This window comes from Physella acuta, unplaced genomic scaffold, assembly GCF_028476545.2.
Source record: "Physella acuta isolate Inbredline_101_S28 unplaced genomic scaffold, ASM2847654v3 ptg000094l, whole genome shotgun sequence".
NCBI lineage: Eukaryota > Metazoa > Mollusca > Gastropoda > Physidae > Physella > Physella acuta.
The window spans coordinates 638168-655289 of NW_026731614.1; the positions used below are offsets into that span (position 1 = coordinate 638168).

General features: G+C 36.9%; 2 protein-coding genes across 2 annotated transcripts; both read right to left on the reverse strand.

Moving 5' to 3' along the window:
• Positions 1-1430: 1430 nt before the first annotated feature.
• Positions 1431-10839, reverse strand: LOC131929474 (uncharacterized). The gene is made up of 8 exons (XM_059285717.1): positions 10721-10839; positions 8815-8848; positions 8351-8470; positions 8150-8273; positions 7009-7083; positions 2886-3355; positions 2516-2561; positions 1431-2103 (listed from the first exon to the last, which is right to left on the reverse strand). The coding sequence occupies exons 3-8, from the start codon at positions 8468-8470 to the stop codon at positions 1829-1831; spliced, it is 1110 nt and encodes a 369-aa protein (XP_059141700.1). The 5' UTR covers positions 8815-8848; positions 10721-10839; the 3' UTR covers positions 1431-1828.
• A 3-nt stretch (positions 10840-10842) lies between these two features.
• LOC131929483 (uncharacterized) lies at positions 10843-13255 on the reverse strand. The gene is made up of 2 exons (XM_059285730.1): positions 12504-13255; positions 10843-11755 (listed from the first exon to the last, which is right to left on the reverse strand). The coding sequence occupies exons 1-2, from the start codon at positions 13110-13112 to the stop codon at positions 11723-11725; spliced, it is 642 nt and encodes a 213-aa protein (XP_059141713.1). The 5' UTR covers positions 13113-13255; the 3' UTR covers positions 10843-11722.
• Positions 13256-17122: the final 3867 nt, after the last annotated feature.

The window sequence follows — 17122 nt, forward strand, 5'->3', positions numbered from 1 at the left end:
TTTTAAAAAATTGTATTTGGTTAGTGGTTTCACAAAGTCGGGTGTTACCCTACGTGTCACCCCATCGTCCCCAACAGTTTAGCATTTTTGGTGGGGTGTAACCCCCCTCTCCCCAATCTTTATTATTTAAGCTGGATACAACTTAGTTTGACAGTAAATTGTACAATTTTTTTGTCATGGTGTCACACCTAAATGTTGACATCCGATGCGGACCTCACCTTTGACCCCTTCTTATGATGCTACTTTGTTTACTTAAAAAAAATTAACTGTAAGACGTGTAAAATATAGGTCTAAAGACAAAATAATATTATTTAAAATCCTCCATCTTAAGCAGCAGTTTATTTCTTTGTTTAACTCCGTTGTAGCCTGAAGGCTGAAGAAGGGGGCCCACCGATAATTTTTGCATAGGGGCCCGAAAATCCTAGATACGCCAATGATTTAGACCTACAAAACACGTCGACACAGCTATACACAGTTGTTCTCTGGGTGACGTCAAACCTGACCTACATCCGGGTTTTGTCAGTATGCCAGTGCACTATAAATAGCATGCACTGCTGTAGGTTAATGGTTAAATAATACTAGTAATGTTTGACACGGGCGTATTGTTTTTCTACATGCAACACTAAACGTTTCAATATTATATGAAAAGAAAAAACTAATCTGATATCGTAGCCAGTTTTTATACATATAATATTTAATTAGATTCTATTTTAAATTTTAGTGTTTAATAAATAAAACAACTAAAATGAGACTAACCACTTATATTTCATTGTCGTCAATGACTGAGGTAAGGAACTGCTATCTGCACTTACATAACTACAGTCTTCATTTGAACTAACAACAAGAAAAAGTATCACTGTTATTACGAAAGCTAGAAATATTGTTATTACATTTCGTAAATCGACGATTACTTTTCTAGCTTTTAAACATTTTAGGCTGCATTGTATATATAGTCTAACCCCAACCCTAGCCATAACCCTAACACTAGCGCTAATCCTAGCCCAAACTCAAACCCTAGCTGAACCTTAAGCTATGACCAGTGGGTAATGTCCTACTGGGCGGGGGGTAATTGACGGGGGGGGGGGGGGGGGTAATGCCCTGTTCACAGCCTTCAGTAGGTGCTTGAAATCAATCGTTATTGAAAAACCTCACAATATAGATTGGGTGAATTAAAAAACATCACAACAATGGATCTAAATCAAATGTTATAGGCCACAATACAATGAAATAGTACTTCCAGGTATACATAAACTGTCATCGTAGTAAATACAACAGGTGAATACAAAATGCAGCCACTTATAACAGTAGGTTAAAAGATGATCTGAAACTGGTTATTAATACATAGGTTGAATTCTTATTTAAACAATATTTGGAGTATAAAACTTGACTTCACACACTCGAGTAAAAAATAAAAGTTAAATAATTGGTACACTACTATAATATAAAAGTTAAATAATTGATGCACTACTGTAATAAAAAAGTTAAATAATTGGTGCGCTACAGTACTATAATAATTGATATATTACATGGTTATCTTTTTATTAAAAAAAAATTCCAGATAAAATCATCCTTAATATACATTTGCTTACAGATTTCTAGTAAAAGAGCGTTTTACTCCTAACGCTACTCTAATCCACGGAGAAAACAGGAAAAGTTTAACACTGTATAATAATTAGACATGGGCATCTTGTAAGCACTCCTCCCCGACATTCTGCTCCCAGACTTTACATTCATCATCTCACGTTCCCTGCGGTGTGGATTAGTCGGGCCTTCTGGAGTTAAAATATCTCCAGATTTCATCCAAACTGTGCCTGATGATGTTGATGTTTCAGCCATTGCTTGTGTACTGACGGCATAAAACAGACCTGGTCACTTCTAAAGACATGTGCTGGAGACTAGCTGTAGTCGGGTCATGTGAGATTTGTTGTACTGTAAAACTTACTATATACAGACCATCTTTCGGAGCTTGAAATGTGCCCTTGTCCACATCAAAGAGATTACCTACGTTGTACTCACATTTGTATTGGTTTGTTGCGTAACACATTGTCCGATCTTGATAAGCAACGAAACCCAACAACAGGCAAGGCTCCAGAATCAGACCGCCTGTTAGAAACGGAAACGGTTAAATTAGAACACACTTTTTGAGAGAAACTGATTACAGATCTAGGCATGAATAATTTGACATGATTTAAAAACGAGTATTCCAATTTGATTTTAATTACGAGTCTATTAAGTTCATGATTCTGTTTTTAAACTACTTGAATTATTGTACAGTTATCGTTTTGTTTTGTCATTGCTAGATTTTTTAGCTTTTTTCCCAAAACATAATCCATATAAAAAAGTTTATTGCCAAATACCTCACATCTGTGGTGTAGCTAGCACGTTCCTAAATAATTGTGTAACTACAAAACTATGTAAAACATTACAGATTATGTATGAAGAATTTTGATACCAACGAGACATGCGTGTAGCTTTGAAGAAATGTAAATTAGTAAATAAAATATATTTAACTCACTAATCGTCTTTATGTCGGAATTCGCAGCATTTTTAAGATTCCCTATCTGAAACGAACATTATTTACTATGTTATTTAAATAAACGACACAGGTTTTTAGGTTTTCATTGTTTTTTTTAATATAATAATTAACAATAATTTACTTTAAATATATATATTGAAACTAATGCACTTTTTAAAACACCTATCATAATTCATTTCAGATTCATAATAATTTGGAAATCTCAATGTTAACATTAGTTTTACATTTAGTTAATAAATACATAACAGCTTTGAACATAACAGGTATGTGCAAAAAAAGATAGCCGTAACTTAAACATTAATGTTTTCGTATAAAAGAAAACAAAATACATCATAGGAGAATTTCCCACCTTTTCTAGTGAACCTTGCAATGTGTTTCTAGTTAATACACAACTTTTTTTCACTTTATCTTCAATATCACAGATTAAGTTAGAAAGTTGTTTAATTTCATGCGTTACATTGTCTGATTTATCCATTAGAAGCTGGATATCCATTTGAGTTTTCTGTACAGTTTTTTCATTTGCTTTCTTGTCTTGAAGAAATGTTTGTATTGTTTTATGAAAGTTGGATTCTTTTTCTTTCCAGCTACCCATTTCTGTATTCAACAGGCAAAGTTTGTTGTCTTGGTCTAGTATTTGCTGACGGAGACTTTTAAAAATCTGATTTTGTTCCTCAGACAATTTTTCAGCTTTTATCAGCATGTCCTCTTGGCTTGCCACAAAGTTGTCTAGACCCGGCTGTTTCGCATTGGCGACTTCTCCTTTAGCGATAATCTTTTCTATTTCTTCCAGCCTGTTTACAATGTCTGACATCAGTTCAGCTGTAATTTTAATGTGAACTGACATGATAATGATAAAATGCAAAACAATCACAACTATATATATTTTTATGTCTCTCTGTCTAACGGTCTCTCTCCCTCCCTCTCTCTCTTTTTCTTACTATCTCATTTATATATATATATATATATATATATATATATATATATATATATATATATATGGTTCCATGACAAATGATCTCAGGACAAATGATCTCAGACAAAATATCTCAGACAAAATATCTCACGGACAAATGATCTCAGGACAAATGATCTCAGGACAAATGATCTCAAGGACAAATGATCTCACGGACAAAAGATACCAGGACAAAATATATCAAGACAAATGATACCATGGACAAATGATCTCAGACAAAATATCTCAGACAAAATATCTCACAGCAAAATTTTAATAGTGTATACGATAATTTTAGTTGTTTTGAACATTTTTTATTGATTGGCATGTGGTTTTGTTTATTTTTTTACACATAATAATTGTGGGTAAAATAAATTTGGCAAACTTAACAAAACATCACAAGATTTATTAAACTTAATTTTTGTAATAGCAGATCTTCAGGTTTCTAACGTAAAACCATTGTTTTTATTGCATAATCAACACAAATATAATGCTTACGTTTCTTTGCTGACAATCGTATGGCTATGATCACACCTATATTTAATAATATGTGATCGTCTACTATTGTGTGAACTCTTGCTCGACATAAATTCACTAGAAACTAAGTTCCTATAACCTTTCTACGATGTAACGTAAGAGGTCATAGCTGAGTAATCACCACTAATACTGCTTTGTTTGCATACACAATATGACGAACTTTGCTCCGCGATGACCGCTGTCGTTTAAATAAGCATTTGTCACCTGATCACTAAGGTGTGACCGACGCATAACTATTGACTAGTTGTATTGTCCATGGAGGGCGGATGTCTTTCCAATAAGGCATGTCTCTGCTATCAAAGCGGGCGGCAACCTTGATATGAAGGTGTGTCTTTATTGTTATTTCATTCCCTTTGATATAGTTTCATCAACCTGACATGGTAGGTTTGTCTCATGTTTTGCAAGCCCACCTATGCTATCTATAGAACAATTTCTTTAAACTTCGCATACTATATTAGTAATCTTAATTTTAAAATGTTTAGTGGAATGTGACAAATTTATGCGGCAAACATTTCCTACAATTATTATATTGGCCTATAAACAATATTAAATTTAAAAAAACCAATATGAAAAAAAAAATTCAGATCAACTAAAATCATCCTACACACTATTCAAATTTTGCTGTGAGATATTTTGTCTGAGATATTTTGTCTGAGATCAATTGTCCATGGTACCATTTGTCCTGATATATTTTGTCCTGGTATCTTTTGTCCGTGAGATCATTTGTCCTTGAGATCATTTGTCCTGAGATCATTTGTCCTGAGATCATTTGTCCGTGAGATATTTTGTCTGAGATATGTTGTCTGAGATCATTTGTCCTGAGATCATTTGTCCTGTCACCATATATATATATATATATATAGGGTATAAGAAATTATCCCCCCCGTCAATTAAGCTCCTCTCCCCCAGCTCAAGAATCCTAAATTCAACTCTAACTCGATACATTCTTTCTAACCTTAAGAAAAACCTAAACCTAAGCAATCACCTCAGCCCAAACCTGACCCATCCTGATCCTAACCCTAACCCTAACCCTAACCCTAACCCTAACCCTAACCCTAACCCTAACCCTAACCCTAACCCTAACCCTAACCCTAACCCTAACCCTAACCCTAACCCTAACCCTAACCCTAACCCTAACCCTAACCCTAACCCTAACCCTAACCCTAACCCTAACCCTAACCCTAACCCTAACCCTAACCCTAACCCTAACCCTAACCCTAACCCTAACCCTAACCCTAACCCTAACCCTAACCCTAACCCTAACCCTAACCCTAACCCTAACCCTAACCCTAACCCTAACCCTAACCCTAACCCTAACCCTAACCCTAACCCTAACCCTAACCCTAACCCTAACCCTAACCCTAACCCTAACCCTAACCCTAACCCTAACCCTAACCCTAACCCTAACCCTAACCCTAACCCTAACCCTAACCCTAACCCTAACCCTAACCCTAACCCTAACCCTAACCCTAACCTTTGTTAAAAAATATACCCTAACCCTAACCCTAACCTACCTAACCCTAACAACCCTTAACCCTAACCTAACCCTATCAACCAAACCTAACCCTAACCCTAACCCTTAACCCTAACCTAACCTTAACCTTAACCTAAACCTTAACTTCCCTTAACCTTAACCTTAACCCTTAACCTTAACCATAACCTTAACCTTAACCTTAACCTTAACCTTAACCTTAACCTTAACCTTAACCTTAACCTTAACCTTAACCTTAACCTTAACCTTAACCTTAACCTTAACCTTAACCTTAACCTTAACCTTAACCTTAACCTTAACCTTAACCTTAACCTTAACCTTAACCTTAACCTTAACCTTAACCTTAACCTTAACCTTAACCTTAACCTTAACCTTAACCTTAACCTTAACCTTAACCTTAACCTTAACCTTAACCTTAACCTTAACCTTAACCTTAACCTTAACCTTAACCTTAACCTTAACCTTAACCTTAACCTTAACCTTAACCTTAACCTTAACCTTAACCTTAACCTTAACCTTAACCTTAACCTTAACCTTAACCTTAACCTTAACCTTAACCTTAACCTTAACCTTAACCTTAACCTTAACCTTAACCTTAACCTTAACCTTAACCTTAACCTTAACCTTAACCTTAACCTTAACCTTAACCTTAACCTTAACCTTAACCTTAACCTTAACCTTAACCTTAACCTTAACCTTAACCTTAACCTTAACCTTAACCTTAACCTTAACCTTAACCTTAACCTTAACCTTAACCTTAACCTTAACCTTAACCTTAACCTTAACCTTAACCTTAACCTTAACCTTAACCTTAACCTTAACCTTAACCTTAACCTTAACCTTAACCTTAACCTTAACCTTAACCTTAACCTTAACCTTAACCATAACCTTAACCATAACCTTAACCATAACCATAACCATAACCATAACCATAACCATAACCATAACCATAACCATAACCATAACCATAACCATAACCATAACCATAACCATAACCACAACCACAACCATAACCACAACCATAATTGACGGCGGGTAAAGCCCTGTTTCCGTATCAACATTATATTTTCTCGTATGTGTTTGTGTTTGAGTTTGTGTTTGAATTTGATTCTTTGTTTTTTTCGTGTTTGTGTTTGCTTTTTGTTTGCTTAATTGTTTGTGTTTGCGTTTTAGTTTGTGTTTACGTTTGTGTTTCCTTTGGAGTTTATGTATGTGTTTGTGTTTTGTTTGTGTTTGTGTTTATGTTTGTGCTTTAGTTGCGTTTGTATTGTTTTTGTGTTTTAGCTTTGGTTGGTTGTGGTTATTGTTAAGTTTAAAGTTAGAGTTTAGGGTTGTGTATTTAATTGTCAAACGTCCATAACAAGTATAAGCTGCTTAATAATAAACACGGTCCTTTACAGATAAGTCTTTCACAGATGCCAGTGCAGGGCCTGGCCGGAACGGTTAGTATGTGTATATAACGGAAAATATAAATGTAACTGAAGCACTTACATTCACTTCTGTTGTTATCTGGATCTTTAGGCCCCCTTTTTACTTTTTCTTGTGTCGAGGTAATCGCGCTGTTTTCTTTGGAAGCAAGCAGATTATTTACAATAATACACGAGTATAATAATGTTAACAAATATCACATAGCCCAAACTTCTAGACGAACTTAGACTAAATAAAGAGGGCAAAGGCAAAAGGGCTTAAGCACCAGTGGCGTAGATAGGGGGGTTAGGGGGGTTAAACCCCACCCCATAGACCCCTCGGTATATATATTTAAAGTATGAGGGGGGGGGGGTGCAAATCAAAACTTTGAGAGGGGGGGGGTGCAAATCAAAACTTTGAGAGGGGGGTGCAAATCAAAAGTTTGAGAGGGGGATGCAAATCAAAAGTTTGTCCCCAGGGTAAAAATTTCAACCCCCCCCCCATGAGACGATCCTGGCTACGCAAACAGTGGGTTACTCCGCTTTTTAAATCCACTTTTACATGTGTAAGGTAGGCCTACACGTTGAATTTGACATGCCGATCGGGTCTAAGTAATGTGGAATGAATGATCGATTTTTTATACTTTTGCAAAAAGGATTAGATGAAAATGAAGTTGACTTGCAAAAGGTGTTAAGTAAGTGTGGATCACTGATATCTAACCTATGATTTTCCTATGACCGGAAGTTGACACTAAATTCTTAAAGGTGTTTTTTTTTTAAAGAAGGATATCCTAAACGATACTTTCACTAAAATTTTGACTCGTGCCAATTAGCCCCAACAATAAACAAACCAGGCAAAAAAAAGTTGAAGTTTCGTTTATTAGTGATAGATAAACTAACATTTTCCGTGGACAAATTCTTCCAGATCTTAATAACAAATGAATTCTAAATTCTTTTAAAAAATTTATTGAAAATATCTACGATTAAAAGGAGTTTAAATCAATAAACCACTTTTAATAGGATCTAAGTAGGCTTACGTGTGACAAAAAAATTAATAACTAAATAAATTGAAAACAAATAAATTTAAATAAAAATTTACACAGTCAATGAAGTTTAGTTTACCATTTGTGAAATGAATTTCCAATAGCAGTATAATCACAATTCTATTTTAGAAAGCAATCTTCCAATACCTCCTCAAATATTCGGCCATGAATTTTAAAATATACCTGAAATTTTGTCCAGCGCGGAAGCAAAATACTCAGTTCCTTCTTGCAATAGACTCATAATGTGATTGAATGTTATTTCACTTCCGATAGAATTTTCTATCCATTGATTAGCTTCACTTATGATCTGCAAAGCAAAAAATGAATAACAAGATGAAAATGGGTTTAATAGATAACAAGAGTAATTACCTGGGCTAGTTTTACCTTTTGTGCAAATTTGTTCAAGTAATTTTCAAGGTTCTCTTTTTCTTCAGAGAAATATGTCATTAGATTCTGTACAATACTCAGTTGTCTTGCTTTGCGGGCTTCTGTTCTTGACGACATCTGAATAATCAAAATCACTTTTGGAAATACGTTTTTTAACTATTCATAAAATTCTACTTCATTCTTATTCTATAGGTATTAAAATAATATTATATATATATATATATATATATATATATATATATATATATATATATATATATATATATATATATATATAATATTTATATATAATATTTATATATGCGCGCGTGTGTGTGTGTATAAATGAACATAAAAACAGTGTTTAAAGTTAGCAATACAACGTCATTGTTAAAAAAAAAACTGTATCCTATAATAATCTTTATATTCTTATTAATTTAGACTAGATCTGTTAATACATTACGACTGTTAAAATAACTTACTTTGGGCTAGACGAACTTTAATTCAATTGATATTCTGAAATATAAGGCGTAATTATTTTAGGGTAGTTTAAAGAAGAAACGTAACATAGACGGTTGGTTGGGGGAATAGTATTTTGGCTTAGTTGCCCAGTATTGATTTATTGATAAAGCTCATACCGTAAGTGCCAAGGCCCATTATTTAGGCCTGCAGGTAGTCGAAGATCGTGCAAACAACACGCCATTTAGTTTGATTCCTGCTTGATAATCAGCGGCGCTGGCAGTGTTGTGTAATTCGGAGGGTTGTGGCTTAGGTCACACCATATGAATCTCAAGATAGCAACTAGTTACCTTTATGTTTTATCATACTTTTCATATAAATGTCTATGGCGATATAGACAAATAAAATATTATATATATATATATATATATATATATATATATATATGTATATATATATATATATATATATATATATATATATATATATATATATATATATACATTAAATTGCTTTTCAGACCCTAGCTATTTATTTGAAGTATGAAGCAGAGTTCGATTGTTTCTTGACCTCGGCATATGAAGGGTTGGTTTGGCCAACTGTCTGCCCAGCCGCCTTTACTTTCGCTAACTTGAGTTAGGTGGCCATCAGTGCTAGGTGGACCCAGGGATATTCCACGGACTCGAACCCCAATTCAAACTCGAGACTTTTGGCTCTACTGCTTGGTAACGCTGATATATATATATATATATATATATATATATATATATATATATATATATATATATATATATATATATGCACAGGACACATATCAAGATGCAGCTTACATATTTAAGTGTGTGCGGTGTTATTAAAACAGATGTCATAGAAAAAAAATGGAAAGTGTTTTTTTATGACTTTATCAAAGATTCTCCCATTTACTTTGTCGTATACTTATAGTTCTATACAGCATTAATTTAAGGTTGAGATGGCACTTCCAGAACAATTAGACGAAAAATTCTTAGGATTACAAAATTTTTTCAAATTCTGAAATTTTTTGAGAAATCTGTTACAGATGAAGTATCTCTTACTTTTAGCTGAAACCACCAAAATGTTAAACACAATTTTACAGCGAATACCAAAATATGAAATTTTGTGCATCTAACTTAAACAGTACTCAAGTTAACGGCTTTAAAACAAAACAAAAAGGAGAGTAAGTACCACCACCCGGTATCAGAATTCGTTAAAAAGCTAATAGAGAAGTAACAATTTAACATAGACCTAATACTTATATTTAAAATACTTTGTCAAACTAACTAAGACGGTACCCGATTCATCGTGTTGACGTGCACACTGACAGGGAGATACACTGACAGGGAGATACACTAACAGAGAGATACACTAGCAGGGAGATACACTAACAGAGAGATACACTAACAGAGAGATACACTAACAGAGAGATACACTAACAGAGAGATACACTAACAGGGAGATACACTAACAGAGAGATACACTAACAGAAAGATACACTAACAGAGATACACACTAACAGAGAGATGCACTAACAGAGATACACTAACAGAGAGATACACTAACAGAGAGATACAAGGACAGAGGGACACACTAACAGAGAGATACACTAACAGAGAGATACACTGACAGAGAGACACAGGGACAGGGAGATACACTAACAGAGAGATACACTAACAGAGATACACTAACAGAGAGATACAAGGACAGAGGGACACACTAACAGAGAGATACACTAACAGAGAGATATGTTGGGTTCTAGAATCTAGGGTATATATATATGTAGCGACAAACAAAGACAACTAACACTATATAAATATAATAATAACAATAAGATGTTTAATATAAATGTATACAGTAATAAGAATAATAAAAGAGCAAATGGCGTCTACAACATAAAATAACAAGATACTCAACGTCTCCCCGTCCACAGCCACAGCACAACTTCACATCCAGATCTCAACCCCACGTTCCACGTTCCACGTCCACAGCCACACTCCAACTTCACATCCAGATCTCAACCCCACGTTCCACGTTCCACGTCCACAGCCACACTCCAACTAACTGCTTCACACACTAGCACACGCTCTGACACCCGTCACCTGACACACCTCACGTGAACACCTCTCGCTCCATGTAAACACACTCAACCAAGGGATACAACTATACACCAAAGGGAGGGTACCTGTCGTTCCAGCACACAACACACACACACACACAAGCAGGGGACATGTAAGGGACGTAACATCCCTCCCCTCCACCTTCAGATCTCTTTTTCTTCAAAGAGATAAAATATTTCTTGTTCCATTAGCCACTGTTGGTGCCCGAGCTCGACTACTTATTCTTTAGTCCTTAGGAAGCCTCGTTTTGACCGTGTGGCGCGTATCCAGCCTGGACAGTTTGATCCAGAGTGTGGCTTGTATCCAGCCTGGACAGTTTGATCCAGATTGTGGCTCGCATCCAGCTTGAACAATTCGGTCCTGAGAGTGGACTATGGTTTTTCTCCGGCCGGGCACCAAGCTCGTGGTCTGACTATCTCAACCTATAATGATACATGTGAGAAGCCACAATAAAAAAAATTAATCAGCATAATCATTCTATACTGCATCAGTAATACCTTTCTCAAACATTTCTCAATATAATCACATTATAACGCCCCAATAGTAAATTCCTTAACATAATCATACTATCTCCAACAATAATAAATTTCTCAATATCATATACACTAGTTGTCGTAAAACACTCTTGATAGATTGTTTGCTACAAAGTTCTCAGTTCCCTTGACATGTTTCCCAGTACAGGCTAATTCCTGTAGTGCAAGGGCCCATCGGCAGATGCGTACGTCGCCATAGATGGTCATCTTTCCTTAAAGGCGATCAAACTGAGTTCCCTTCTCGATAGCCATTTTAACTACATCAATCATCTCCAGCCCGTAATCATCATACACAGCTTCTGCAAAAAAAACCAAAGAAAAATTAACATTGATTGAATAAATTATCTTAACAAAAAAAACTTACCAAGGACACTACCTTTGTAAGGATACGCCTCCAAATTTCGTGCTTTACCTCGCTCTCATATGCGAGTCTTTAAGCCGGGAAAAATTTCCTAACATATCACGCTGAGCTGTGGGACACACCCGTGATATGTGACCAACACCACCGCAGCAATAACACTTGAGATCATCTGACCGTCGATGTACATTTTCAGTACGCCAGTTGCTCGCTCTACTGGTCCCGTTGGGACAGTTTCGTTGTATGTGGCCTGGCTTTCTACAGCTATAACAGGCCCCTGTATCTATATCCATACTGCACTCTTTGGCAATATGACCTTGTTCATTGCATTTGTAGCACCGATAAGGTCTTTTGTTGTTTCCATACTCCACGACAGCTCTTTTCTCTGACCTATTTCTCCAAGTAAAGCCGCTATTACTATTGCTATGACAATCCCTGGCATAGTGTCCATAACGTCCACATGTGAAACATTTACTGCTCCGGCTGACCTTCCTAACACCATGCATAGGCTGTACACCAGGGCAAGTGTGGTGTCCTGGAGATCGCGGTGTCGTGTTTTGCCAGGGTATCCTCTCTGCTGTCGAACTAGCAGCGACGTACGGAGGGGTTTGATTTACTGGCTTCGTCACTCTAGCGTTTTGCGTGCTCTTATAGTTGTCAATAACTTTAAGATTATCTTCCACACTTACCTTAGCAGCACCATTCAGCCTCTCCAACAGATCACATGTGACCACCGATTTTATCCGATCAACAATCAGGAGGTTCACCAAGTCCTCAAACGTTTCCTTTGTATCCGACTGCCGGACCCACGCTCTCAACGCGGCTTCTGTGTTGACTGCGAAGCTTCTCATATCGTCGTGTGTTGGTACCAGCTGGTGGAATCTGACCCTATACTTTTCCTCGTTGAAACCTGCGTGCGTGAATAACTTTACCTTTACTGACTCGAAGTCATGATGCAAGTTCAGTCCCGTCTCAACGAGGAAAGTCTTCAGTTGTCCACTCATCTTGTCCGTCAGAAGGAGCGACCAGTCCTTGGGGTCAATGCCTTGTCTCTTTGCCTGACTCTCAAAATGCCTCACATACGCACCCAGGTCTTCGTCCACCGTCATCGCCGCCACGTCCCTCAAGCGGGGTACAGGGTTACATACCTTTGCTACAACCTCGACCTTCGCATCTTCCACCCTCCTCAACTCTTCCTTCACCCACTCCGCCAAACTGTCATCGGTCAGCCCGATTAGCTTTCCCTCCTCCTTCAAGTCACTTATTAGCTGTCTTCTGGCACTCCTGGTAGTAGCCATGCTAAACGGACGAGCCCCCAAATGTTGGGTTCTAGAATCTAGGGTATATATATATGTAGCGACAAACAAAGACAACTAACACTATATAAATATAATAATAACAATAAGATGTTTAATATAAATGTATACAGTAATAAGAATAATAAAAGAGCAAATGGCGTCTACAACATAAAATAACAAGATACTCAACGTCTCCCCGTCCACAGCCACAGCACAACTTCACATCCAGATCTCAACCCCACGTTCCACGTTCCACGTCCACAGCCACACTCCAACTTCACATCCAGATCTCAACCCCACGTTCCACGTTCCACGTCCACAGCCACACTCCAACTAACTGCTTCACACACTAGCACACGCTCTGACACCCGTCACCTGACACACCTCACGTGAACACCTCTCGCTCCATGTAAACACACTCAACCAAGGGATACAACTATACACCAAAGGGAGGGTACCTGTCGTTCCAGCACACAACACACACACACACACAAGCAGGGGACATGTAAGGGACGTAACAAGATACACTAACAGAGAGACACACTAACAGAGAGATACACTAACAGAGAGACACAAGGACAGAGATACACACTAACAGAGAGACACACTAACAGAGAGATACACTAACAGGAAGATACACTAACAGAAAGATACACTAACATGGAGAGACAAGGACAGAGAAACACACTAACAGAGAGATACACTAACAGAGAGATACACTAACAGAGAGATACACCCCCAGAGAGATAGACTAACAGAGAGACACACTGACAGACATACAGACAAGATTGCAAAACTGAGTTTTTCGACTTAGTTTGTGTAAAATGTTGACAGAACATCGATCTTGTAACGTTAACCTATCTATCAGCTAAATAGAAGGAGAACGTCCCCGGATTCTTTTTTCGGGGTCATATGCAAATGCCTTACGGCCTAAGTGGATGAACGCTTAACACAACGACCCACTAGGGCTCGAATTTAATGTCTAGGGGAGCTAGTGATACTGTTGTAATTAACACTCATCCAATCTACATACGACCTTTTAATCAGCGAACTCAGTTGTGGCAGAACACAAAGATGAACTAGATAGAAAATTTAATGTATAAAATATCAAAACACAACTTACAAAATGTAGGAAAAATCACTATCACAGATTTCTACACTGTCAAAAGAACAGCCACAGGCCACACAACACTGTTGTAGCTTCAGGAATTACTTAGCGACAAGTAATATTAAACTAGAAGACTAAATCACTTAAGAAAGCAAGGCACACACAGGTCTTAAGTACTCTCACGTTCAAATGGTCAGAGTCTATAGCCGGACAATATGGACGGCTGCCTGATCAAGATAAAACTGCCTCGTAGACTGCCAGGTCAAGATCAACTGCCTCGTGTTGCCCGTGTGCAGTGCAATTAAAGACTTCTGTGACAGGGGAGGTTATCCTCAACTCATGTCGCCATTGGTTGGGATAATCATCTGATCAGAATCATTCAATCAGATTTTAATGGAAAATTTCTATGTCTCAAACACCTTAATAAGTCAGTGGAAAAACCCCAGGTGTTACACCATCATTCCATATAAGGAATTATACAATGTCAAAATAAAAATGACCCGACCTAAGTAGGTCACATCCCCTCCCTTTTTGGAAGTGACAGATAGGTTCCACAAAAACATACATAAGGAACCAATCTGGCAATGAAATAACAAAAATGTTTTACAAATGTAGGCAATCAAAATCATAACACCAGATGAAAATATCCCTGGACATAAAAGGGAAGTAACTCCAACTTTTACAATTGGTGAAAGGGGAGTAACCCTTCAAAAGGTAATTATACATCAAAATCCCTCAGAAAAGGGTATTACAATATTTCCATGTGGATATTAAAAGTGGTAAACCCGCCAGGGTAAGACCTTTATTTCAATGACTAGCTACAATATCAATTGAGTCATATGAGACATTTTATTATAAAAGATTACATATAATCAAAACCCACCTTTAATTAAGGTTCACCTGAAAATAAACAAAATATTCAACAGGATTGGAATTTTAAAAAAAATTCAAAACTCACACCACTCATTTTCATATGAGTGACACTCAAACAAAACCTGTTTATGGTCCTAATGAACCACAAAGCATGTCACATGATCAATGTGTACAACAAGATTTTACATCCTTGACAAACAATCAGCCACAACATTATCACTACCCTTAATGTGTGAAATTTCCAGATTAAAATTTTGGAAATATAAGCACCATCTCAATATTCTTTGATTTGTCTGTCCTAACTTAGAGGTAAATTTCAGGGGATCATGGTCAGAAAACACTCTGACTGGATTGGTTGAAGAAGAGACATAGACTTCAAAATGTTGTAATGACAAAACCAAAGCTAAAGCTTCTTTTTCAATAGTAGAATAATTCTTTTGGTTCTCATTTAACTTCCTGGAAAAAAAGGCAATGGGATGGTCAATTCCCATGTTGTCTTCTTGAAATAGGACTGAGCCAATGGCTAAGTTGCTAGCATCAATGGCAAGTTTAAAGGGTTTGCTAAAATTTGGTGCAGCCATAACAGGAGCATTTGATAAAAATGACTTAATGGTTAAAAAAGCTTCTTGACATTTATTGGACCATTCAAATTCAACACCCTTTTTCAATATTGCAGTAAGAGGTTCAGCAATAGCTGAAAAGTTTTGACAGAACCGCCTATAGTAACCAGCCATCCCAAGGAACTTTTTGATCTCTTTACAATTTTTGGGAGGTGGTAACCTTACAATAGCATCTACTTTAGCTTCAATGGGCCGAACTTGGTTCGTTCCCACTTGATAACCCAAATAGGTAATTGAAGCTTTACAGAAATCACTTTTATGTAAGTTTACAGTAAAATTAACTTCAGACAATTTTCTAAAAAGGTTAGTCAATTGAACAATATGTTCTTCAAAAGTATTAGAAAATACAACTATATCATCTATGTAGGCCTCACATTGGTCTATGTCAGCAATGACAGAGTTAATGACCCTCTGGAAAGTTTGACCAGCATTTCGCATACCAAAGGGCATACGTTTGTATCTATAAAAACCATTAGGGGTTACAAAAGCAGATAATTCTTTTGCACGGTTAGATAAGGGGATTTGCCAGTATCCTGAAAGTAAATCAATTTTGGAAATTATCTTAGCTTGGCCAACTTTATCAATAACGTCTTCTATCCGAGGTAAGGGATAGGAATCAGCTTTGGTGAGCGCATTCACCTTCCTAAAGTCGGTCACAAACCTGAAAGATCCACCGTCTTTCGGGACTAGGAGACATGGGGAACTCCAGTTGCTGAAACTGGGCTCAATGATATCATTCTTGAGCATATAATCAATTTCATCTTTTATCAAAGCAGCTTTTTCCGGGTTAACTCTATAGGGGTGTTGTTTAATGGGTTTTGCGTCACCAACGTCTACATCATGAGGTGGAACCTTCGCTTCTTTGGGGACATCCCCAAAAATAGAGGGAAATGTCTCGAATAACTGAGACAATCTATGGCTTTCCTCTGTGGACAAATGCATAAGGTGGACATTCAAATTATCTAAAAAGGAAGAATTTACCAATTTTGGGGGTTTCAATTTATCATGTATCACATCATCAGAAACATTTGAACATACAGGTAAAGTAATTTTAGCTGTGGATTGAAAATTGTTACAATTATCATAATACTTTTTCAGTGAGTTGACATGATACACTGTCTGTTTCTTTCTTCTGTCGGGCGTATTGACAACATAGTTCAAATCACTTAATTTTGAATGCACAGTAAAGGGTCCACAATATCTCAAGGATAACGCATTGTTCAGATTAGGTACTAGCACAAGAACTTTGTCGCCTGGATTGAATGTTCGTTTACAAGAACTCTTATCATACAGTCCTTTCATTCTCACTTGGGCCCTTCTTAAGTTCTTGTGAGCCATTTCGCACACGGCTTTCAGTCGAACGTGAAAATCGTCAAAGTTTTCCACTGGATGATCACTGGTACCTGTCC